General features: G+C 44.5%; 1 protein-coding gene across 6 annotated transcripts in view; it reads right to left on the bottom strand.

Moving 5' to 3' along the window:
* Nucleotides 1-25,124, bottom strand: part of CLOCK (clock circadian regulator) — a 77,011-nt gene that overhangs the window by 37,362 nt on the left and 14,525 nt on the right. For 5 of the 6 annotated variants that reach the window (XM_083168806.1, XM_083168821.1, XM_083168782.1 and 2 more), the window contains exons 2-4: nt 17,845-17,994; nt 11,105-11,210; nt 10,144-10,234 (exon numbers count right to left, since the gene is read on the bottom strand). In XM_083168806.1, the coding sequence (XP_083024932.1) occupies nt 10,144-10,163 (20 nt within the window). In that variant the 5' untranslated portion in view covers nt 10,164-10,234; nt 11,105-11,210; nt 17,845-17,994. The remainder of the gene's footprint in view (nt 1-10,143; nt 10,235-11,104; nt 11,211-17,844; nt 17,995-25,124) is intronic. The other variant, XM_083168798.1, reaches the window with a different exon arrangement.

The raw sequence follows: 25,124 nt of genomic DNA, 5'->3' as shown, positions 1-25,124 counted from the left end.
GTGTTGCGCATCAGCAGGCAACAGATGGCATTTGTTCAGGCGCGCAAAACCTCCAGCACTTACATTAATGTTATGTTGTTCCGTCATTTTGACAGGTGGGTAAATACTGACCACTCTCTCACAAAAATAATTATATTTAAAAGAAAAAAAAAATGATGGCGCATCTTGGATTTACACTGCAGAATTTATCCTTAACATTAAAATAAACACTGATATCAGTAATGGTGAAATTAGAAGAGTTGGGAGGCTGGCGGAACAGAAATGGGCGGCACATTATTGGCATTCTGATAGTAGTTTTGTTTTTTATTTAGCTTCCTAACTGCCACAATCATAATAGGTCGATAATCCAGTGTCTAAATTTTGATTGGCTACCTGTAAAAAAAACAAAACAATATCCGTCCTTAACCCCTTCCTGACAGAGCCAGTTTTTGCGTTCCTGACAGAGCCCTTTTTTTCAAATCTGACATGTCTCACTTAAGTGGGGATAACTTTTTTTTGCTTTTACTTATCCCAGTGATTTTGAGATTGTTTTTTCGTGACACATTGTACTTCAAGTTAGTGGTAAATTTGGGTCGATGCAGTTTGTGTTTTTTTGTGAAAAATACCAAAATGTCGTAAAAAAATGGAAAATTTAGCAATTTGCAAAATGTTAAATTTTCTGCTTGTGAGACAAATAATCATACCACTCAAAATAGTTAATAACTAACAAAGACCATATGTCTACTTTATGTTGACATCATTATTTCAACTTCCTTTTAATTTTTTGGGACACTAGGAGGCTTACAATATGAATAGCAAATTCTCAAATTTTCAAGAAAATTTCAAACACTGATTTTTTTAGGGACCAGTTCAGTTCTGATGTGACTTTGAGGGACTTGTATGTGAGACACCCCCATAAATGATGCCATTTCAAAAACTGCACCCCTCACAGTATTCAAAACAGCATTTTGGAAGTTTGTTAACCCTTTAGGTGTTTCACAGGAATTAAAACAAAGTGTAGGTGAAATTTCAAAATTTCTTTTTTTTTGCAGATTTGCAATTTTAATACATTTTTCTAAGGAACACAGTACATTTTACTAGAGAAATGTGACTGAAAATTGATTCCCCCAATTCTTTTGTTTTCATAAATATCCTATATGTGGCCCTAGTGTGCACGGTGACCAAACCACAGGCTTCATAATAGAAGGAGCACCTACTTGATTTTGGAGCCTCCTTTTTATGAGATTATTTTTTAGGCACCATGTAGGTTTCTAGGCACCATAAGATGCTAAAAGTTAGGAACCCCCCCACAAGTGACCCCATTTTGCAAACTACACCCCTCAGGGAATTCATCTAGGGGTATAGTGTACATTTCAAACCCCCAGGGGTTTCACCAATTTTGATACAAGTGGGCAGTGAAAATGAAAAATTTCATTTTTTTACACAAAAATGCAGTTCTGGCTCCAAATTTGTCATTTTCAGAAGGTATGAAGGAGACAAAGCACCCCAAAATCTGTGCCCCAATTTCTCCCGAGTACGGCAATGCCTCACATGTGACCAAAAAATACCAGTTGGGTGCATGGCAGGACTCAGAAGGGAAGGAGTGATTTTTGGATTTTGCAGCACAGATTCTGGTGGAATGAATGGTGGGTGCTATGTTGCACCAATACAGTGGAACCCCCCCACAAGTCACCCCATTTTGCAAAGTACACCCCTCAGGGAATTCATCTAGGGGTATAGTGTACACTTCAAACCCCCAGGGGTTTCACCAATTTTGATACAAGTGGGCAGTGAAAATGAAAAATTACATTTTTTTACACAAAAATGCAGTTCTGGCTCAAAATGTTTCATTTTCAGAAGGTATGAAGGAGAAAAAGCACCCCAAAATATGTGCCCCAATTTCTCCCGAGTACGGCAATGCCTCACATGTGACCAAAAAATACCAGTTGGGTGCATGGCAGGACTCAGAACGGAAGGAGTGATTTTTGGATTTTGCGGCTCAGATTCTGGTGGAATTTTGGTGGGTGCTATGTCGCATTAGCAAGACCCCCCAAGCACCAATACAGTGGAACCCCCCCACAAGTGACCCCATTTTGCAAACTACACCCCTCAGGGAATTCATCTAGGGGTATAGTGTACATTTCAAACCCCCAGGGGTTTCACCAATTTTGATACAAGTGGGCAGTGAAAATGAAAAATTAAATTTTTTACACAAAAATGCAGTTCTGGCTCAAAATTTTTCATTTTCAGAAGGTATGAAGGAGAAAAAGCACCCCAAAATCTGTGCCCCAATTTCTCCCGAGTACGGCAATGCCTCACATGTGACCAAAAAATACCAGTTGGGTGCATGGCAGGACTCAGAAGGGAAGGAGTGATTTTTGGATTTTGCAGCTCAGATTCTGGTGGAATTTTGGTGGGTGCTATGTCGCATTAGCAAGACCCCCAAAGCACCAATACAGTGGAACCCCCCCACAAGTGACCCCATTTTGCAAACTACACCCCTCAGGGAATTCATCTAGGGGTATAGTGTACATTTCAAACCCACAGGGGTTCCACCAATTTTGATACAAGTGGGCAGTGAAAATGAAAAATTACATTTTTTTACACAAAAATGCAGTTCTGGCTCCAAATTTGTCATTTTCAGAAGGTATGAAGGAGACAAAGCACCCCAAAATCTGTGCCCCAATTTCTCCCGAGTACGGCAATGCCTCACATGTGACCAAAAAATACCAGTTGGGTGCATGGCAGGACTCAGAAGGGAAGGAGTGATTTTTGGATTTTGCGGCTCAGATTCTGGTGGAATGAATGGTGGGTGCTATGTTGCACCAATACAGTGGAACCCCCCCACAAGTCACCCCATTTTGCAAAGTACACCCCTCAGGGAATTCATCTAGGGGTATAGTGTACATTTCAAACCCACAGGGGTTTCACCAATTTTGATACAAGTGGGCAGTGAAAATGAAAAATTACATTTTTTTACACAAAAATGCAGTTCTGGCTCAAAATTTTTCATTTTCAGAAGGTATGAAGGAGAAAAAGCACCCCAAAATATGTGCCCCAATTTCTCCCGAGTACGGCAATGCCTCACATGTGACCAAAAAATACCAGTTGGGTGCATGGCAGGACTCAGAACGGAAGGAGTGATTTTTGGATTTTGCGGCTCAGATTCTGGTGGAATTTTGGTGGGTGCTATGTCGCATTAGCAAGACCCCCCAAGCACCAATACAGTGGAACCCCCCCACAAGTGACCCCATTTTGCAAACTACACCCCTCAGGGAATTCATCTAGGGGTATAGTGTACATTTCAAACCCCCAGGGGTTTCACCAATTTTGATACAAGTGGGCAGTGAAAATGAAAAATTACATTTTTTACACAAAAATGCAGTTCTGGCTCAAAATTTTTCATTTTCAGAAGGTATGAAGGAGAAAAAGCACCCCAAAATCTGTGCCCCAATTTCTCCCGAGTACGGCAATGCCTCACATGTGACCAAAAAATACCAGTTGGGTGCATGGCAGGACTCAGAAGGGAAGGAGTGATTTTTGGATTTTGCAGCTCAGATTCTGGTGGAATTTTGGTGGGTGCTATGTCGCATTAGCAAGACCCCCCAAGCACCAATACAGTGGAACCCCCCCACAAGTGACCCCATTTTGCAAACTACACCCCTCAGGGAATTCATCTAGGGGTATAGTGTACATTTCAAACCCCCAGGGGTTTCACCAATTTTGATACAAGTGGGCAGTGAAAATGAAAAATTACATTTTTTTACACAAAAATTCAGTTCTGGCTCCAAATTTGTCATTTTCAGAAGGTATGAAGGAGAAAAAGCACCCCAAAATCTGTGCCCCAATTTCTCCCGAGTACGGCAATGCCTCACATGTGACCAAAAAATACCAGTTGGGTGCATGGCAGGACTCAGAAGGGAAGGAGTGATTTTTGGATTTTGCAGCTCAGATTCTGGTGGAATTTTGGTGGGTGCTATGTCGCATTAGCAAGACCCCCCAAGCACCAATACAGTGGAACCCCCCCACAAGTGACCCCATTTTGCAAACTACACCCCTCAGGGAATTCATCTAGGGGTATAGTGTACATTTCAAACCCCCAGGGGTTTCACCAATTTTGATACAAGTGGGCAGTGAAAATGAAAAATTACATTTTTTACACAAAAATGCAGTTCTGGCTCAAAATTTTTCATTTTCAGAAGGTATGAAGGAGAAAAAGCACCCCAAAATCTGTGCCCCAATTTCTCCCGAGTACGGCAATGCCTCACATGTGACCAAAAAATACCAGTTGGGTGCATGGCAGGACTCAGAAGGGAAGGAGTGATTTTTGGATTTTGCAGCACAGATTCTGGTGGAATGAATGGTGGGTGCTATGTTGCACCAATACAGTGGAACCCCCCCCACAAGTGACCCCATTTTGCAAACTACACCCCTCAGGGAATTCATCTAGGGGTATAGTGTACATTTCAAACCCCCAGGGGTTTCACCAATTTTGATACAAGTGGGCAGTGAAAATGAAAAATTAAATTTTTTTACACAAAAATGCAGTTCTGGCTCAAAATTTTTCATTTTCAGAAGGTATGAAGGAGAAAAAGCACCCCAAAATCTGTGCCCCAATTTCTCCCGAGTACGGCAATGCCTCATGTGTGACCAAAAAGTTGCAGGACTCAGAAGGGAAGGAGTGATATTTGGATTTTGCAGCACAAATTCTGGTGGAATGATGGTGGGTGCTATGTCGCATTAGCAAGACCCCCAAAGCACCAATACAGTGGAACCCCCCCACAAGTGACCCCATTTTGCAAACTACACCCCTCAGGGAATTCATCTAGGGGTATAGTGTACATTTCAAACCCCCAGGGGTTTCACCAATTTTGATACAAGTGGGCAGTGAAAATGAAAAATTACATTTTTTTACACAAAAATGCAGTTCTGGCTCAAAATTTTTCATTTTCAGAAGGTATGAAGGAGAAAAAGCACCCCAAAATCTGTGCCCCAATTTCTCCCGAGTACGGCAATGCCTCATGTGTGACCAAAAAGTTGCAGGACTCAGAAGGGAAGGAGTGATATTTGGATTTTGCAGCACAAATTCTGGTGGAATGATGGTGGGTGCTATGTCGCATTAGCAAGACCCCCAAAGCACCAATACAGTGGAACCCCCCCACAAGTGACCCCATTTTGCAAACTACACCCCTCAGGGAATTCATCTAGGGGTATAGTGTACATTTCAAACCCCCAGGGGTTTCACCAATTTTGATACAAGTGGGCAGTGAAAATGAAAAATTACATTTTTTTACACAAAAATGCAGTTCTGGCTCAAAATTTTTCATTTTCAGAAGGTATGAAGGAGAAAAAGCACCCCAAAATCTGTGCCCCAATTTCTCCCGAGTACGGCAATGCCTCACATGTGACCAAAAAATACCAGTTGGGTGCATGGCAGGACTCAGAAGGGAAGGAGTGATTTTTGGATTTTGCGGCTCAGATTATGGTGGAATGAATGGTGGGTGGTATGTGGCATTAGCAAGACCCCCGAAGCACGGTGAAATTATGAACCTAATAATCCATAGATGTGTGGTATATTTTAAAACACTCCTTTATACATAGGCCGGGTTTGTCGGGGCAAGTGTCACACTGGAAAATAGTTTGCTTTCTTATTCCCTTTTTATAGCAAACTTTGCACCTTTTTTGTGTCCTGCCCTTTTTTCCAGTGGAGGGGATTTCATCAGGAAAATGCTGCCCTGGTACAATACGGGGGCCAGTACTAGAAGTACTGGGGCCCTCTGCCTGCTGGTTCCCAAATATTAGGCCCTTTATGACTTCCTCTTGAAAGTGCATAAATGTCCCCCTCTGGCCGGTAGAACGGAATAGCACGTAAGCGTTATACAGTGCCATCTGGATGATATACACGGCCAGCTTCTTGTACCAGATTTTTGTTTTCCGCAGGGCACTGTACGGCTTCAGTACCTGATCTGAAAGATCCACTCCGCCCATGTACCTATTGTAATCCAGGATACAATTAGGTTTTGAGGTGTGGGTACTGGTACCTCGTACAGGGACGGAGGTGGTACTGTCTCCGTGAATTGTTGTCAGTATAAGGACATCCCTCTTGTCTTTATATTTGACCAACAACATATTTTCGGTGCATATTCCCCTGCTTTCACCCCTTCTCATTACTTGGGCAATGTGCGTTTTTGGGAGGCCTCTTTGGTTCTTGCGCACAGTACCGCAAGCTGCTGTACCTCTTGAACCAAGGGCCTTAAACAGGGGGATGCTGGTGTAAAAGTTATCCACATAGAGGTGATAACCTTTATCCAGGAAGGGGTGCACTAAATCCCAGACAATTTTTCCACTAACACCTACGAGGGAGGGGGGGCATTCTGGCGGTTCAATTCTTGAATCCTTCCCTTCATATACCCTAAACCTGTGAGTGTACCCTGAGGTGCTTTCACACAGCTTATACATTTTTATGCCATACCTTGCCCTCTTACTGGGAAGGTACTGGCGGAATTTAACCCTTCCTTTAAAATGTATAAGGGACTCGTCTATGCAAATGAATTTATCTGGGATGTACATGTCTTCAAATTTGGCACTGAAATGATCAATGACCGGCCTGACTTTGAATAGCCGGTCAAAGGTGGGATCATCTCTGGGTGGGCACTGTGCATTATCGTTGTAATGCAAAAATTTAAGGATCGTCTCAAATCGAGCCCGGGGCATGGCCATACGGTAAAATGGGGTGCTGTACAGAACATCTGTACTCCAATATTGCCTAATTTCTGGCTTTTTTACTATGCCCATATGAAACACCAGACCCCAAAATGTCATCATCTCTACTGCATCTACAGGGGTCCACCTAGCAAATGATGACGTGGGGTTTTGAGCAATAAACTGCTGGGCATATAAATTAGTTTGGTCCACCATTAAATTTATAAAATCATCAGAGAAAAATAATTTGAAAAAGTCAATTTCTCTGAGACCTGTGGAATCAAATTGGATTCCTGGCATGGCCAAAAACTCAGGAACCTGGGGCTCAAAATTGTCTGGTGGTGGGGTCCATACGAGATCAATTATTGGGGGGGGGGTCTCAGCTGCTCTACGGGGACGTCTTTGAGGGGGTCCCTCATCACCAGAGGAGGAAGAGGAGCTTAAGGCGAATCCTTCAAATTCCCCGCTTGCATCACTGGCTGTGTCAGAGTCAGAAGCAAGCATGGCATATGCCTCCTCCACTGAATACATTCTTCTGGATGACTGGGATGACATTTGGGATGACATTTGGGATGCCATTTTTATTTTTGTGTTACTGGTAGTGAAATGTTTCAACACGTGTATAGTGTAGGGGGGGGTACAAACTTTATTTCAACCTGGGGGGAATGTAGTGTGTAATGTGTATGTAGTGCAGAAAAAAAAAATACTTTATACCAAAAAAAAAAATTGAAGGGGTTAAAAAAAAAAAAATTGAAGGGGTTAAAAAAAAAAATTGAAGGGGTTAAAAAAAAAAAAGGTCCTGCGCCAAAAATTGAGCACAGATGTTGGTCAGTAACGTCTGTCACTGAACAGCGCTCAAAGGCAACAGGAATTTGATCAAAAAAAAAAAAAAATAGATCAACCCTGTGCCGAAAAAGCTGATCAGTGATGTACGTCACTGATCAGCGCACAGTGGCCACAGGACACCCACAAAATCACAGTGTGTGTAAAAAAAAAATTAAAAAAAGACCACACAGCACCCACAAAAAAAAAAAAAAGGTGATCAGTGATGCGACACTGATTACCAGTGAGGGGCAGCAGGTGCACAACCTTTGGTGCAACTGGCAGCAACTGACAGGTATATATAAAAAAAAAAACCTCTGCGCCCCCAAAAAGTTGCTGATCACCTCAGATATGGTGATCAGCACAAAAGGCGGGGGTAGCAGACACAAAATATACACTCTCTTTAACTCTCTGTCACTATCTCTCTCTATCTCTCACTATCTATCACTATCTATCACTATCTATCACTATCTATCACTATCTATCACACTGCAGCAGCAGCACTGACAGTTATATGTATAAAAAAAAAACTGCACCCCCAAAAAGGGGGGGTAGCAGACACAAAATATACACTCTCTATCACTCTCTGTCACTATCTCTCTCTATCTCTCTATCTCTCACTATCTATCACTATCTATCACTATGACACTGCAGCAGCAGCACTGACAGTTATATATATATAAAAAAAACCTGCACCCCCAAAAAGGGGGGGTAGCAGACACAAATCTCTCTATCTCTCACTATCTATCACTATCTCTCACTATCTATCACTATGACACTGCAGCAGCAGCGACAGTTATTTATATATAAAAAACCCCTGCACCCCCAAAAAGGGGGGGTAGCAGACACAAAATATAGCTCTCTCTGTCACTATCTCTCTATCTCTCTCTATCTCTCTCTCTCTATCTCTCTATCACACTGCAGCAGCAGCAGGAAGTCTCAGGAAGTCAGATCCAGGAAGCGTCCAGCACGCTACAAGCAGTGATCAAGTGATCAGGTAAGGTATTTGCAAGGATCAGGTAAGTATTAGCAAGGATCAGGTCAGTATCACGGCAGATAGGCACGGTGACCGCTCTGCACGCTACTCCAGACCGGAATGGCGTCTGCAGCGCAGTCACCGTTAGTTTAAATGTCGCGCCTTGGCTGTGATTGGTCCGTGGGTCCCACGGACCAATCACAGCCTTGGGGGCAGGTGGGGTGAGGGTGGGGTGAGGTGTCATCGTCACCGATGACCCCCTCATGCCCCCTGACGCCCGGCGGTGATTGACACCTGTGTTACCGAGCGTCTGATTCGCTGGTAACACAGGAAAACGCTGTAATTGGCTGTTCACACTGAACAGCCAATCACAGCGATCGCCGACGGGGGGGCGACATCGCAGCCCCCCCTGGGCATGCAGGGACATGTCTGCTGTCAGGGACAGCAGACATCGTCCCTCTGTCACTGCGTCTCGAGACGCAGTGACAGTTTAAAGTCATGACGTACATTTATGCCATGTGTCGGGAAGTACATCCCGGCCATGACGTAAATGTACGTCAAATGTCGGGAAGGGGTTAAATCCACTCAATATAGTACAAGTGTCAAGTAGCTAAAAGTTGTAATTGCTAGTTCAGGACATTCCCCATTTATGACCATAGTAAAATTGTGAACATGTAAATATAGTGGGCACAAAGAGCTGCTACAGAGCGACAACATACAATAACGTAAATTCCCTAGGAGCGTTAATCAAGGCCAATGCAGAAAACACAGATATAGACGCAAAGAGCATGGAAGCTACCACTTGACAAATCAGGAGTATATGGGTCCATTTGCTTGGGTATGGGTCATCTGTATGAATGTCGACATACATTAGGTCGGCCAATAAAGGTCAACAGAGCTTAGGTCGACATGGCTTAATTCAGTTTTTCACTTTTTTGTCTCGCATTTCGATGTAAGTGGACATGGATACCAAATCAGTGTACCGTATTCCCTCGCATAGCTCACTGCATCGCCATGCTTCGGGCACTTTTATATTTTCCCGGCAAAAAAAAGGTTAAAAACCCATGTTGACCTTTTCAATGTCGACATTATGCTTTTGTTAACCTTCCAACCTTAGCAATGTCGACCTTTAGTGGTTGACCTAGCGACCATATCCCATTTGCTTGAATTGGATTTTGGTTCCATTTAATAGGCTCTGTGGGGTATATGCAATGTGGGGAGAGCATGCGGCTGACTGCGAGCTATACAGCGAGCAGCGCCGATAGCTTGCCACCAGCATTCAACTCAACCCCCGCACTCGCTGTTTCCACCTCGCCTGTTCCCTGAGGTGAGGTGGAAACAGCGAGTGTGGCTGTCAAAATGGTGAGGCTCGCCTCAAAATGCAGTGGGCTCCCTGCATTTGCGGCAAACCTCGCCCTTTAGGGGAACGTAGAATACGTAAAACGGCCAGCGATGGGGCTGGACAGAGAGGATGGCTTTTCCTCACTAAAAAAAAAAAAGCCATTCTCACAGCATAAACCCCTCACCGCCGCTCGCCGAGCGGCATTGACTATACCTGTAAGAACATACTCTAAAGGACAGATTTTAACACGTGCAAGTCCCTCAACAACAAAAACCCATAAACCATAGGAAAAAACCTAATTGAGACATGGAAGCCCTCTTACCTGTCTGTGATAGAGCTCATCTTATGGTTGCTTATGGAAAAAAGTAGAAAATGCCACACTTTAGCCGTGTAGGAGACATTTGTATGCTAGTCTGTGAAAAGGTTGGGAAAGAAACATTCTAGTGAGCATTGATAACGTGTCTGAAAAACAAACGTATTTTTAATTGATAAAACTACATTACATTACAGATATGCGGGGCAATGTATTAGGGCAGATGGGCAGGGGTGCAGAGAGATCTAGATTTGGGTGGGTTTTTACTTCAAAGCGAGATCTATAAAGCAGTCAGTATTTTCCCTGCACAGAAACAAAATAACTCACTAAGATCTAACTCTTTCTGCACATGTTACATCTGCCCCCCTGCAGTGCACATGGTTTTGTCTCTGCGAATGAACCAGAATAACCCCCCAGGTTAGACTTGCTGTGTAAATGATTGCAGTTTTAAATATACAGGCAAACACATTTCCCCACAGATCACAGCAGAACCTAAAATTCATAAATAAAACATCTTCTACAGAATTAACTGGTCACAAGTTAAAATAGAATTACAAGTAACAAATTAAATATTTCAGTAAATTAAAAAAAAAAAAGTCACGCTACGCGCCCCGCGGGCCCTGAGCTACGTTTGCATTCTGCTGGCATAATCATGACGGGCATCTGACAATTTAAGCAAGCATCCAGAAGCAACTAAAGTTCACTATTTATTCATCGCCAGCCACTCTTAGCTATTTGTATATTATAAGTACTGAAGCTGCTTTCCCCTGGATACATTTTAGATATTTACTGTTTCCATTCCCAAATACCAGGCAAGGGTTGTTTTACTTTAGATTTCCATTCAGATGTTCAGTGGAACATAATGTTGTATGTAACTATGAATGGATGACTTATGTATAGTCATATAGTCTACAGCGGAAAGGACCGGCATGGGGAACAGAAAGATCATCCCAACAGTAGCAGGCATTACCTTGCGGTCTGCGGTCAAAATGAATGATCTCATTTACAGAGGTGGATGATGGGAAGGACCGTTACGTCTCCAGAACCACTCCTGACAGCTGCATCTCTAGGCTCGTCTGGAACAATGAGGAAAGTGGTAAATGACATGCTGCTAGATTGTAAATACCGTATATACTCATTATATGCTATTCATAATAGTATCTAAGACATAAACTGGTCATATACAGCATTAAATAGGATCTGAATGTATAAGAGCTAGGTATATGTTGGCACACAGAAATCCCAGCAATCATATACAGGACAGAGGGTGTCAGTGAGAAGGGTCAGTGATTCTCATCAGGGTATACCGTCCCCGGGTCGACAAGGTCTAGATCGACGGTAAATGCTAAATTGTAGTGGGCTAAAGGACCTTCCACGCAGAGGGGGAGGAGCAAGGCCGGGGGGCTTGCTTCTTCACTATCCACGCCACCACTGGTTGCCTTAAGTAACAAGGTAGCGAGCAAAGCGAGCCCACGAGGGTCCTTTAGGACCCTTCTTCCGACCTTGCTCCTCCTCTCTCCACCCATTCTCCTCCCCTGTGACGTCAGGGGGTCCTTTAGTCCCCTACAATTTAGAACTCACCCTAGATCGACAGTCACTAGGTCAACACCTGGAAATGGTCGGTCAGCATTGACAGAAGGTCAACACAAGCTCAAGGTCGACACAAGTGTGTTACTTTTATGGTGTAGACCAGGCAATTCCAACCTGTGGTCCTCCAGCTGTTGTGAAACTACACATCCCAGCATGCCTTGCCATAGTTTTGCTATAAGGGAATGCTAAAACTATGGCAAGGCATGCTGGGATGTGTAGTATCAGAACAGCTGGAGGGCGCAGGCTGGACATGCCTGGTGTAGACCGACTTGGGTCATATTTTACTATCCAAGTGAGCGCAGAGTGAGAATATAATAGTGTGTAGAGTGCAGTAAGGCACTGTGCCCAAAGCATGGTGAGCACTGCGTGGGACGCAGTACAACAACATATGTCAACATAGCACAAAAACCCATGTAAAACACGTCAACCTTTTGACCATCAACCATGTCCATGTCGAATTTAGCTTGTGTTGACCTATGATATGTCGACCATTTTCAGGTGTCGACCCACTATATCTTAACCCTCATCGGCAGGTCACATGATTTGGGATAGCCGGCACTTATAGGGGATTTCACTTTGTGCGTCTCAGGTGAGAAGTAGCCCTTAGAACAGGGCTTAACAAATTTATAAAAAATCTAGGAGCCTGGATGAAAATGTAGGAGCCAGAAAAAAAATAGTGACAGTGTGCGCCAAAAAGTAACACCATAATGCCTATTGCACATGTCACATACCCATTACACATACCCACATGCCACAATGCCTATTACACATTGTGCCACACACCAAAAAAACTTTTGATTACTATACCACACACAATAATGCTCATTACATATACCACACACACCGTAACGCCCATTACCCAGTAAACCAAACACCGTAATGCCCATTACATATAATACCACACGCCGTAATGCCCATGGCCAGGGGCGTAACTAAAAGAAAGAGTGTCTGGGAGAGACATTGGGGAAAATGGTTGGAATGAGCACCATATGCTGCATCTATGAATATATGGATGGACTGGGGCAAAGATGGACAAATGGGCAGACAGTATGGGGGGATCACACAGGTGAGGCAGACTGGCACTAGAGGGGGTGCAGGCCACACAGGTGGGGCAGGCTGGCACTTGCAGGCCACACAGGTGGGGCAGGTTGACACTTGCAGGGGGGTGTAGGCCACACAGGTGGGGCAGGTTGACACTTGCAGGGGGGTGTAGGCCACACAGGTGGGACAGGCTGGCACTTGCAGGAGGATGCAGGCCACACAGGTGGGACAGGCTGGCACGTGCAGGGGGTGCAGGCCACACAGGTGGGGCAGGCTGGCACATGCAGGGGGTGCAGGCCACACAGGTGGGGCAGGCTGGCACGTGCAGGGGGTGCAGGCCACACAGGTGGGGCAGGCTGGCACTTGCAGGAGGATGCAGGCCACACAGGTGGGACAGGCTGGCACGTGCAGGGGGTGCAGGCCACACAGGTGGGGCAGGCTGGCACATGCAGGGGGTGCAGGCCACACAGGTGGGGCAGGCTGGCACGTGCAGGGGGTGCAGGCCACACAGGTGGGGCAGGCTGGCACTTGCAGGGGGGTGCAGGCTACACAGGTGGGGCAGGCTGGCCCTTGCAGGCCCACACAAGGGGGGGTTGACATATGTATGCTGGTGGTTAGGGCAAAACATGACACAAGAGGTAGTGTGCATTACCCCCCCCCCCCCCATATCCCCTTCCCTATCCCCTTGGGGTTACATACTTTTCCAGGGGTTAACATTCTCTGCAGGGGTTAACATGTGCTTACACGGGGCATAGAGGAGGCACCGAGTTCTTTAGCAGCAGCTGCCGCACTGAAGTGGTCGGCGGTGCGCTGCCGCTGCTGACTTCCTGCAGACTCCGTGCGCTGCCGCTGGTGGTCCCTTAGGAGGGGGGAGGGTTGGACACCCTGTCCGCGCTGCTAACTTCCAGCAGGTGGGGTACGGGGTTGGGCACCACTCAGTGCGCTGCCGCTGGTCCTTGAGGGGGGAGTCGGGCACCCACCAGCCCGCGCTCCTGACTTCAAGGGGACGGGGGCGGGCGCCGCTCAGTGCGCTGCTGCTGTTCCCTGAGGGGGGTCGGGCACCCACCAACCCGCGCTGCTGACTTCCAGGGGACAGGGGTGGGCGCCGCTCAGTGCGCTGCTGCTGTTCCCTGAGGGGGGAGTCGGGCACCCACCAGCCCGCGCTGCTGACTTCCAGGGGACAGGGGTGGGCGCCGCTCAGTGCGCTGCTGCTGTTCCCTGAGGGGGGAGTCGGGCACCCACCAGCCCGCGCTGCTGACTTCCAGGGGACGGGGGCGGGCGCCGCTCAGTGCGCTGCCGCTGGTCCCTTGGGAGGGGGAGAGGGGGGTCATGCACCCTGGCCGCTCTGCTGACCTCCAGCAGGTGGGGGCTAGGAAACGCTGTCACTGACCTGCCCAGACCAGATTCTGCTTCCTCTCTCCCAAAAAATCTGGTCGCCAGGAAGCAGAATCTGGTCGCCATGGCGACCTGGCGACCGGTATTTGTCGAGCCCTGCCTTAGAAACCTTTATTTCAGTGATAACAGGTGGGTGCAGAAATGGTCCAGGATCCCACACATTATCACCAGAAAATGGGTCCTAAAATTGCCAATTGTCTGGAAAAAGTAGCACAGGAAATTGGATCCCCCTTAATATTCTTGGTGCGTCTTATTGTATTACCTGACTTATCAAAAAATATTATTACAAAAACACGCAACATTCTAGGAACTTATAGGGGCATACACACGGGGCGATTTCAGCCCCTTTTCTAAGATTAGATCACTTAGAAACGGCGCACGGAAAGCTCCATGTGTATGTCCTGTAGCGATGCCGATGCTCGGTATCGCCGGCTGGGTAAGTCAGTGCCATTACCGACCAGCAGAGACAATGTGACATGTACTAGCTGTTGGAGAAAAAGTACACCCCTTCATGGTAACAGTACTCCCTGATGGCAGTGGCCTGTTTCAGCAGTTTAATGCCACAATGCAAAAAATATCCAGGAACGGTTTCAGGAACATGACAAAGATCAAGGTGATGGCTTAGGGCCTTATTCTGGATCACTCCTTCTGGCAAATTCCTTCTTAGATGGACAAAACCATGTGCACTGCAGGGGGGCAGATGTAAAATGTGCAGAGACAGTTAGATTTGGGTGAGTTATTTTGTTTCTCTGCAGGGAAAATACTGACTGCTTTATTTTTACACTGCAATATAGATCTCACTTTGAAGTAAAACCCCACCCAAATCTAACTCGCTCTGCACAAGTAACATCTACCCCACCTGCAGTGCACATGGCTTTGTCCATCTAAGAAGGAATCTGCCAGAAGGAGTGAACCAAAATGACCCCCTTAGTCTCCAAACTTCCCCGTTCTCAATCCAGTAGAGCATCTGTTGGATGTGCTTGAATAACAAGTCCTAGTCAGGGAGACCCCACTTGGCAGCTTACAGGACTTAAAAGATCTGATGCTAAAGTCTTGGCGCCAGATTCTACAGAACACTTGCAGAGTCCTTGCCTCAACTTCTTTGTTTCCTGGAGGCTTTTCCAGGGGACACCTTGTATGTCATTTTAGAACCCTGGGGAGCACCACCAACACCATAATATTATCTAGTATAGCTCATTTTCAATTAGCCCAAAAAGGGAATTGTTGATCTATTATCAATACCTCTATACATGGTCTGTCTGTTGGTCTTGTGCAGGTGCCTAAACCTTTGTCTTATGGAATCCTCACCTCAACAGATTAGAGTGGTTTTGGCAGCATGAGGGGGCCTAGACAATATCATGCCAGTGGTTTTAAATGTTATGGCTGATGATTAAGGGCAAACCTTTTTTAGGCAGGTGGTCATAAGGTTTTCACTCATCAGTTGAATATACAAAAACATGAAAGCACATACAGTGTATTAATGTCTCAATTTTCATAGTATATATCTGGTAATGTGTGCTTTAAACAAGTAGACATATTTCAATCTTATAATTCTTCTCTTTGAAAAAAATTGTCTCAGGGTCCTTCATTTCTTCCTCCGATGGAATAGCTAAAACTACACGCAGCACCGGAGAACTCACCATGAGAAGGCCCAAGACCTACCATAGGTCAGTATACTCGGACTACAATATGCTCTGTGATTGGGGCACACAGTACATAGCCAAGACGGGCATCTTATTCCCTATTACTACATGGCCCATTTTCCACCTATGTGCATGTTACTATTACAGAAACATAAAACATACATCTGGCTTGTAAGCAACTCCAACTTTTAGCTTCTTTAGACAGCAGCAAAACCAATCCATTGAACACACCATAGTGTTCATTCTAGCACCCACCTACTTTGAAAACCCATACAGTTCCTCTTCCCTGCCTGGGGTGTCGCTATCTGCTGTGCTGTTTCTAGCACAGGTCTGGTTTGCATATCAGTTCTGATATACAGACCACACGGTGCTAGAAGCACTACAGCAGACAGCAACACCTCAGGCAGGGAAGAGGAACTGCATGGGCTTTCAAAGATGGCGGGTGCTAGAACGAACACCACTTCGAGTGAAAGTGAGGAAGCACTATTGGAATTGTATATATACTCTTCCTGACAAATCTGAACAAACTTACATTACCACAGAAGGAAAATTAAATGACGCTGACGAACACTAATGCTGTATGGGAATTATTTCCCTTGCTTCAGTGATTTTAATCACAATCTTTCCCAATTGACATTAAGAGGGAAATAATTACGCTCATCAAAGAAATGGATCTGAGCCACTGTAAAAGTATTATGTTATTTTATAGGTTAATGCTAAAATAATTGCCTTACAAATTGGGAAAATGCTCCTTCACAGCAGATCTCACTTTCTGAAAACATGCAGCCATGTAACAGTTTGGCATTACAGATAGAAACAAATAGACTCTGTGGCGTACATTCAACAAGGTGCTGGAAACATTCCTTAGAGATTTTGGTCTACGCGGACATGATGGAACCAAAGAGTTGCTGCAGATTCATCCCGCAATTGCCCCGCTTTCCACCACGGTGGACAGACATGTGACTATTGAGGACACTGGAATACGCTGATCTCATTGTCCTTTCCTGTAACTAGCTTGAAAATGAAATGTGACAAGTTATGTTATGATATCATGTTACACTGTTCATGTTACTATGTGTGTGCCCTGTATGGGACTGTGGAAACGTTATGTTGCCTTAAAGTAAAATAATAATACCAATAGAAGGGGCAGCACAAACAATGTAATGGTTAGCATTACTGCCTTAAGCACTGAGGCCATGGGTTTGATTCCCACCATGGCCCTAACTGTGCGGAGTTTGTATATTCTCCCCGTGCTTGTGTGGGTGTCCTCTGGGTACGGTAATAAAATTATATATAGTGTAATTCACCCACAGCAACGTTTCAATGCAAACGGTGCATTGTCATCAGGCTCGGTGATGACAATGCCTGATGACAATGCGCCATTTGCATTGAAACGTTGCTGTGGGTGAATACATTGCTGCTTCTTTCTTACGTTATATGCTCCTGGAGTAAGCGGGCACCCGGCTAATGTATGCCAAGAACATTCCCCACCAGTGTGAACCCATGACACACAGGGGGATGGATCCATACTGTATTATGTGTGTTTGACCAGGCAACCTCTCTCCAGTTTTGGTGACCCTGTGCCCACTGTAGCCACAGTTTCCTATTCGTAGCACAACTGGGACCAGGTATATGCTGGTGGTTTAAAGTACATCCTCTTCTGTATACCACTGCTGTAACCCATGGTCATGTGATATACTGCCTTCCTGTCAGTATATCCTTTTCCTCTGATAACTCTCCCTCAGAGGTGCTGTTTACTGGATATTGGTTGTGCTTTGACCACCATTTCCATAAACTCTGTGAAGATCACCAGTGTGTGAGATACTCATACCACCCCTTCTGGCACTCAGAATTATTTCACCATCAAGGTCACTTCTTCCCCATTCAGGCATTTGGGCTAACTAAAATGAAGAATATATATGAATGCTTTTTATGAATGAAGTTGCTGACATATTTGCATTAACAAACAGGAATAGCTAAACAAGTAGACAAGAAGTGTATAATTTATTCAATTTGTCCTCAAAGTAGAAAGATCACATACCGGCACTGGAGGAACAATGGCAGCCTGAAGACCCAACCGGTTTCACAAGTGTATTTGTATTATGTATACTGTACATACACTGTTCTTTTCTGGCAATCTCCTCAATAAATCATCAGCCAGCAGTGGCAGATCTCCATGTCAGTTGTCTTCCTGAGATTTAAAAATAGATACAAAAGATGTTCAACAGTCAAAAGAAATGTGTAGCTGCGTACATTACAAGCTCAAGAAAAAATGAGCATTACATAAGTAATAAAATACACATTGCTATTATAACAAAACTGATATATAGTTAGAACACCTCAATACCACTGACTTGTAGAGTAAATTATGTATGAAGATACAGGAACTTATTTTGGCAATCGTATAGGCAGGTATTCGATGCTGTTTGCGAGTGGTGACAGCGAGCAGGGCTTCCTGCTCGCTGTCACCACTCACCCTGACAGCATTCAACACACCCTCCACATATGCCAATTCCCCCTCGCTCCGTTTTTTGAGCGAGGGGGAATTGGCGGATGCGGCTCCAGAACCAGCGAGGCTCGCGGCTAAAAACTGCGAGTTTTCTGCAGTAGCAGCGGGTCTCGCTGTTTTGGGGAATTCTCGCCGTCCTGTGACGGCGAGGATTTCCCCAGTACGTTGAATAGAGCGAGCGGCTGGCGCGGGGGTTAAACAGCGAGGATCGCTGGTTTTCTGCAATCCTCGCTGTTTAATCCCCTCGCCGGCCGCTCGCTGCAGCATTGAATACCCCCATAGTATATGAACATATACCGTACAGGAACCAAAACTAAAGCTGGGTACACAATTGCCGATGCTGGCCGTGATGAGCACCTTAAGGGGGGGTATTCAATCCCAGCTCACAACTGTTGGTATGTCCAGACAGTCGTGACCCTGGCCCGTTTTTGGCCCACACGCCTGTTTATCAGCAGGCAGGATTCAATGTACCGCCTGCCGATCGGCAAAAAGTTTGTTTGTGAAACCGGCCGTGCTCTCAAGAATCCACGGCCGTTCTTGGCAAAACGGGCCCGGCAGCTTTTAAAGTTGGGTCTGCTCTGCAATGATGCCTCTTCAATGCGGTCAGGAAAGACAGCGATGAATAGGCGCCTGTTGCTATTTTCCCTGTCGGAAATAGAGGTGAGGATTGAATACCCCCCAAGATGTGTACACCACATAGTATATGATCCATGAAATCACCCTGTAATTTGAGTCTGAGTTTCATACCATGTGGTCAGACACAGGATATTGTGGATTTGGCTTTGCATGGGATGGTTCCAGTTGATAGAGCTAAAGTCTTTAGATAGACAGTCAATAGGTCTACCCCAAAAAGGGCAACATACAATAGGTCAACATGAATTTTTTTTTTTTTTTTAAAGCCCACGGGGTCATGTGTGGGCTTTCAAATGTCCATATGAAAAAGGTAGACATATGACAAGGCCAAGACTAGTTTTTCATGTGTTTTATTAACCAAATTGTTCTTACTTCACCATTAATGTCAACAAAGAGAGAGAATATAACAGAGGGAGACCTAATTAGTGGTCCATGTCGACAGTTGTCGATATTGGCACCCAAAAAATTGTCAAAAACTCATATTGAACCTTTTCACCCTGTTGACCTTTTGGTGTCAAGCTATTGATTTTCTATCTAGACCAGGGGTGGGCAATAAGCAGCGCTCCAGCTGTTGATGAACTACACATCCCAGCAGGCCTTGCATCAGTTTCAGCATGACCAAATAGCAAAACTAAAACAAGGCATGCTGGAATGTGTAGTTCATCAACAGATGGAGGGAAACTTATTGCTCACCCCTGATCTAGGCACTGTTTGTCTGTCTGTTTTTCTAGACCCTGTCTGTCTAGACATACCCATATAGGAATGGATTGAGTGGAAATGTAGCTCTTACAAAAAAGTTCCCCACACATCTACTTATAAGTGTTCCCTCTAACCTTCTTTTGCAGGGTGCCGCACCCTGCCCATTTTTAAAACCTCAAGATACCCCCTGCCCCTTTTGTGTGTGGCACTGTGCACCCTTATGCTGCCCCCCACCGTGCTGACATGACGCTGAGAACTTTCGGTGTGTGCTATCATGTGTAATGGGCATTACGGTGTGTGGTATAATGTGTATGAGGCATTACAGTGTGTATCATAATATGTAATTGTCATTACGACAGAATATGTAATGGGCATAGCAGAGTATGACCATGTTTAATGGGCATAATCTTAGTGCAGTGAACAATTTTTTATATATGTTTTTTGTTGTTGTTTCTAATGTCAATTTCTAACATAAAATGTGCCCTCCCGATTGAAAAAAGGGGCCCTGTCCGGTGGTCAGCACCCTGCCCTAAAAATCCTAGAGTGAACACTAGCTTATCAAATACGTTTATCACTCGATCCAATCGGAAAATAAAATGTGATTTCTCCTTAATAATGAAGAGTATTGTGATGTATCCAGTGTTGTAGAATCATTCTCTTTGCCATTGCACACTTCACCAATTACTTTTCTGCTACCTTTTGCTATTCTCTGGTAAATACCCCCTACGGCCCATTCTGGGGTAAATGGTATAGAACTTTCACAATGGCCTCCTGCCTCTAGGGGATACGGTCATTTGGTCTACAACATGATGGCCAACAAGCATTGGGTCGACACCATTAGAGGCAACATGGGTTTAGGTCGACAGGTCATTTGGTCAACACAAGCATGTCCCCATGTCGACCTAATGGTGTTGACCCAAAGCTTGTCGACCAACTTCTTGTAGACCAAATTATCCCATCCCGCCTATAGAATCCCTAAATCACCGAGCAGACTGAGACAATGGAGGGAAAACAATTTTGGTGGCCAGAGCGCTTAACATGTCAGGAATGGAGGAAAAGGGAGCAAGAAGGTACAACACTGGCTGACAATATACAGTATATGGCCGCAAGACAGAGGCAGTCTGTTTGCTTCACAGACACATGCTCTCAGACTATGGAAGGAAGAGTGGGAGATATCACAGTGCAATCAGAGCTTTCTCAAAGCCTCTCCCCCCCATACATCACGTGTCATGTAACTGTGGTTACCAGGTTCACAACAATGTTAAATCTGATGAATAAACAATCACTATCATCAGTCTGAAGACTGAAACCTATAAATACAAGGTGATCAGAAAGCTGCTTCTTATAGCCTGCTACTTTAAAATCCCAAACTGCTCTCAACCTCTATTTCACTACATATCAGTCTCTCCAATACAGTAGGTTGTACATTTTCAGCTCATGAAGCGTTTCCCAATATGCTCAGGGATACATGTGTTAGAGGCATGATGTGAGAAGAGAAGAAATTAGCTAATGGATGCAGCAGGGTTCCGTAACAGCATAGATTACTGATGTAGGACAAAAAAAAAACGCAGTCATAAAACACCTGCACCAACATTATCTCTGACCTCTATTATACTGGTTACGCAAGTATTTTTAACCCTGTACATGACAGCACAGAGGTTTTAAAACACACAAGGAATTTGGTTTATATTCAAGAACTGTATGCTTAGTGAGCTAGATGCGATAAGTACACTGGCGTTCAAGGGCCCACAGTGTTCACTCTAAGGTTTTTTTAGGGCAGGGTGCTGATCACCAGTCAGAGCGCTGACTGGACAAGGCACTTTTTTCAATCGGGAGGGCACATTTTATATTAGAAATTTACTTTGAAATAAAAAAAAACTATATAAAACAAAATCCACAATGCCCTAGAATTATGCCCATTATACTTTGTCATACTCTGCTATGCCCATTAAATATTCTGTTGTAATGAAAACTACACATTATGGCACACTGTAATGCCTTACACATTATACCACAGCATAATGGCCATTACACATGATGGCATGCACAGAAAGTTCTAACACAAAAAGGGCAGGGTGCATTTTGAGGTTTGAAAAACGAGCAGGGTGCGGCACCCTCCAAAAACAACTTAGATGGAACCTCTACTGGGTCATGAGGAATTTCTGGGTAACATTTAAGAACAGGCTATGCAATCTGCAGAGTTTAGCCGACTCTACAACTTTCTGTGAATTATTATCTGTGTAATACACTGCTTTACTCGCTTGAACACGACACTGATGGAAAAAACAACCGATAATGAACCTCTGCGCCGTGAATGTTAAACGAGTGCAGAATGTATTGGATGAAACCTGCTGTTTTGATAGAGAAACATCTCTGTACAATGTTTATAGAGGCAGGATCACCGGAATAGTGTGTTATGTACACAGACAGAAGGGATTTATCTGGCACACACCGTAAGGCGGCTCTAGTCAATGAACTCACTTATTCTCTATTGTCCCAGTAACCTGTTGGCCTAGTTACCTACTTTCCCCGCAAGCATTCAATTTAGAACACGTTGTTTTTCTGGTTTAGTGGTGGTTGTTTTTTGTTTTTTTTTGTAATACAAATCAAAATATGAAAGGAAGAATAATTAACCGATTTAGTAAATGAGTCTAGAAAACATAGGAAAAGAGGACTAAAAAGCATTGCAGCAAATGTTTCTTTTCTAACAGAACAGTAAATCTGCTTACCTTTATAAATGCCTACTTAACCCTTTATGACCCACTGCATGTTTCTGGTGTATCCCAGTAATGGTAAAAGTAGACAAATTAGGCCCAAAGTAACCCCCTCAAAAATATGGTATGGTCATGTTATATTTTAGTATATAAAATATTGTAGTTTGCACACCAAAACATTGGGTTTCGTTCTAATTTAATGTGTTGACACTCCAGCATCAGCGGAAAGCGATCAGAGTATTTTCGTACATTTAAATGGACACTGGGATTTCAACCGTCATCACAATACAGTCTTCGCAATACATTTTTTAACATCATCAATTTAAATGGACATACGCAGCCTAGTGAACAGGTGGTATCAGGCAGGAATTCTGATATAGGCAACTCATAAAACTTCAGCCCCCAAACTTGATATCCCCGTTGTCTGTTAAGCTGCCATTTTGCTTGCGATTTGACCCCGATTTGATTGGGATCAAGTCGAACGTCACGCAAAACCCATTCGATCTGTACTATATAGTCTTGCCTGCACAGTCTATTTTACTGTTCAATTTACACTAAATGGGGGGCGTGCATTGGGATCGAATCGGCATCGAATGAGGCTGAAAACCTTTCGATGTCTATTCAATTTGGACTATATAGTAAAAATCGAACACAAAATCTCACCGCGCGTACACAGTATAAGCCACAAAGGTAGTTTATAAACTCTCCATGGCCTAAAGGCCCATACACACTGTGAGACTTTGAGCTGAAAGTCGCTCAAAACACCCAGTTTGAGCGGCTTTCAGCTCAAAGCCGCCCAGTGTGTATGCCAAATCATCGCCGGGAAAGCCGTTCATCTGCTGGTTATACCAGCAGATGAGCGGCTTTCAGGATGGCTTTGCATAGCGCTCCGCTATGCAACGCCGTCCTCCCCTCTCCGTCGGCGCCGGGCAGGGGGAAAGTCGCTCAGTGTGTATGCACTGAGCGGCTTTCCCCTCAGCGATGATTGACATCATCGCTGTCCATACACGCTGGGCATAGTCGCCCAGTGTGTATGGACCTTTAGACTCTGTTGACATACAGTATGGAAACCTCAGCATACACAATATTTATAAATGCTAGTCTGCCATCTATAATAAATGCTTCATTTTGCTGCAGAGTTTCTAAATATTTTACAATTTATAGACATTTACATTAGTAGCACAGAGATTCCACAAGAAACAAATGCCTTATTTTCAGTAAGTTGTTGCTATATCTGTCCTGTACTGCAGGGTTCTAAATAACCAGCAATTATTTTGCTTTAATGCTGATTTTACAACCTTTGGTCCTGCCCTTGGACAAACTGTATGAACTCAGTGACATGATGTGAATGTGTTTTCTGTTACTACAGCAATATACTAGATAGCAAGATCATTACAGGAAAGCTCAGCCAACTTTTGCCCTGATAAATAACAAAAATATGCATTATTAAAGCTTCAAATGCCTCTGTTACCAGAATGGCAAACTGTCAGTACTAAGAAAGCACGCCTCATGAGTATTTGTCCTCAAGTGAACTGAATAGTGACAAACCCAACAAAACAGCCGGCTCTGCGTCCTGTATGTTGCTGGGGCAGTTTACAATGTAGTAATAGAAAGCATAGTCTTCTACAAAGCCAAGGTTGCTGATAAGGAATCATTCCAGCACAAGTAACTTTATAGAAAAACCCCAAAACTACACGATTTTCATGAACGATATGCACAATAATAATATCATTAACGATATCACTATGCATATCGTCCAGTGTGTACCCACTAGATCATTAATGATGTGCATGGATCCAGGGCCGGCTCTACCATTAGGCAGCTTTAGGCAGATGCCTAGGGCGCCAGGATCTGGGGGGGGGGGGAGCCACCAAGTCTGCCTATCAAAAAAATCAAGGATGTCTGAGGATCCTTGTTGTACTTAATTCAGGTGGAAGCTGTGGAACTTCTAAGATCTCACCTTTATACTTTCCCCCTTGAGGCATACTTCCCTATTTTCCTGTCCCCTCCTGGGGGCTTCCAGGGAAAGCAGGGGCCATACCCACCTTCCCAGGGGACTGGACCGCCCAAATTTTAGGGGAGTGTAAGTTGATGTTTTGCCTAGGGTGCTGAGAAGCCTTACACCAGCCCGGCAAGGATCCCATGTAACGAGAACCCTGATTGTCTGAACCTGCAGTCCAATCAGATGATATCTTCAGTGACTGCATGTTTGCCGGGGCTCAGTGTGACATCACTAAATTATATCGTTAACAACATCATTCAGTGTTTACCTGCGGGTCATCAGTTTCCGCGGAACCACCGATATTGTAACGATACCTGCTAAACCACATATCTCAGTGTGTATGTCGCATTGGTTCTGACTTGGTCTATCAGATAAAGTGGAGAGTGATAAAGTCCCATCCAATTAGCTCCTAACTGTTGTGATAGTGGATGTTTGAAAAATGACAGCTAGGAGCTGGTTGGTTGGTGGTTTATCACTTTCCACTTTATCACTTTTCATGGCTTAGTACATGTTGCCTTAAATGAGTAATGACACTTTAATGACACTCAGGGCCATGGGACAATCCAAATCTGGGTTGTTGATGCAGTAAAATGTAAAACAGAAGTCGGATTTTATCAAAATCAATTAATGTGGATCTTTAAAATGCAACTGTAGTGAAACGGCCACTGAATGAGCTTAACCAATAATCATGCCAGTTTCCAACACCTCCTGAGGTGGCAAGATGAAATGTGCGAAAATGCCTTGGTTTGTCCACCGAAACAGGA

Source organism: Crinia signifera, chromosome 1, assembly GCF_055691185.1.
Source record: "Crinia signifera chromosome 1, ASM5569118v1, whole genome shotgun sequence".
Taxonomy (NCBI): Eukaryota; Metazoa; Chordata; class Amphibia; order Anura; family Myobatrachidae; genus Crinia; species Crinia signifera.
This window is presented reverse-complemented; position numbering and strand designations above follow the sequence as displayed.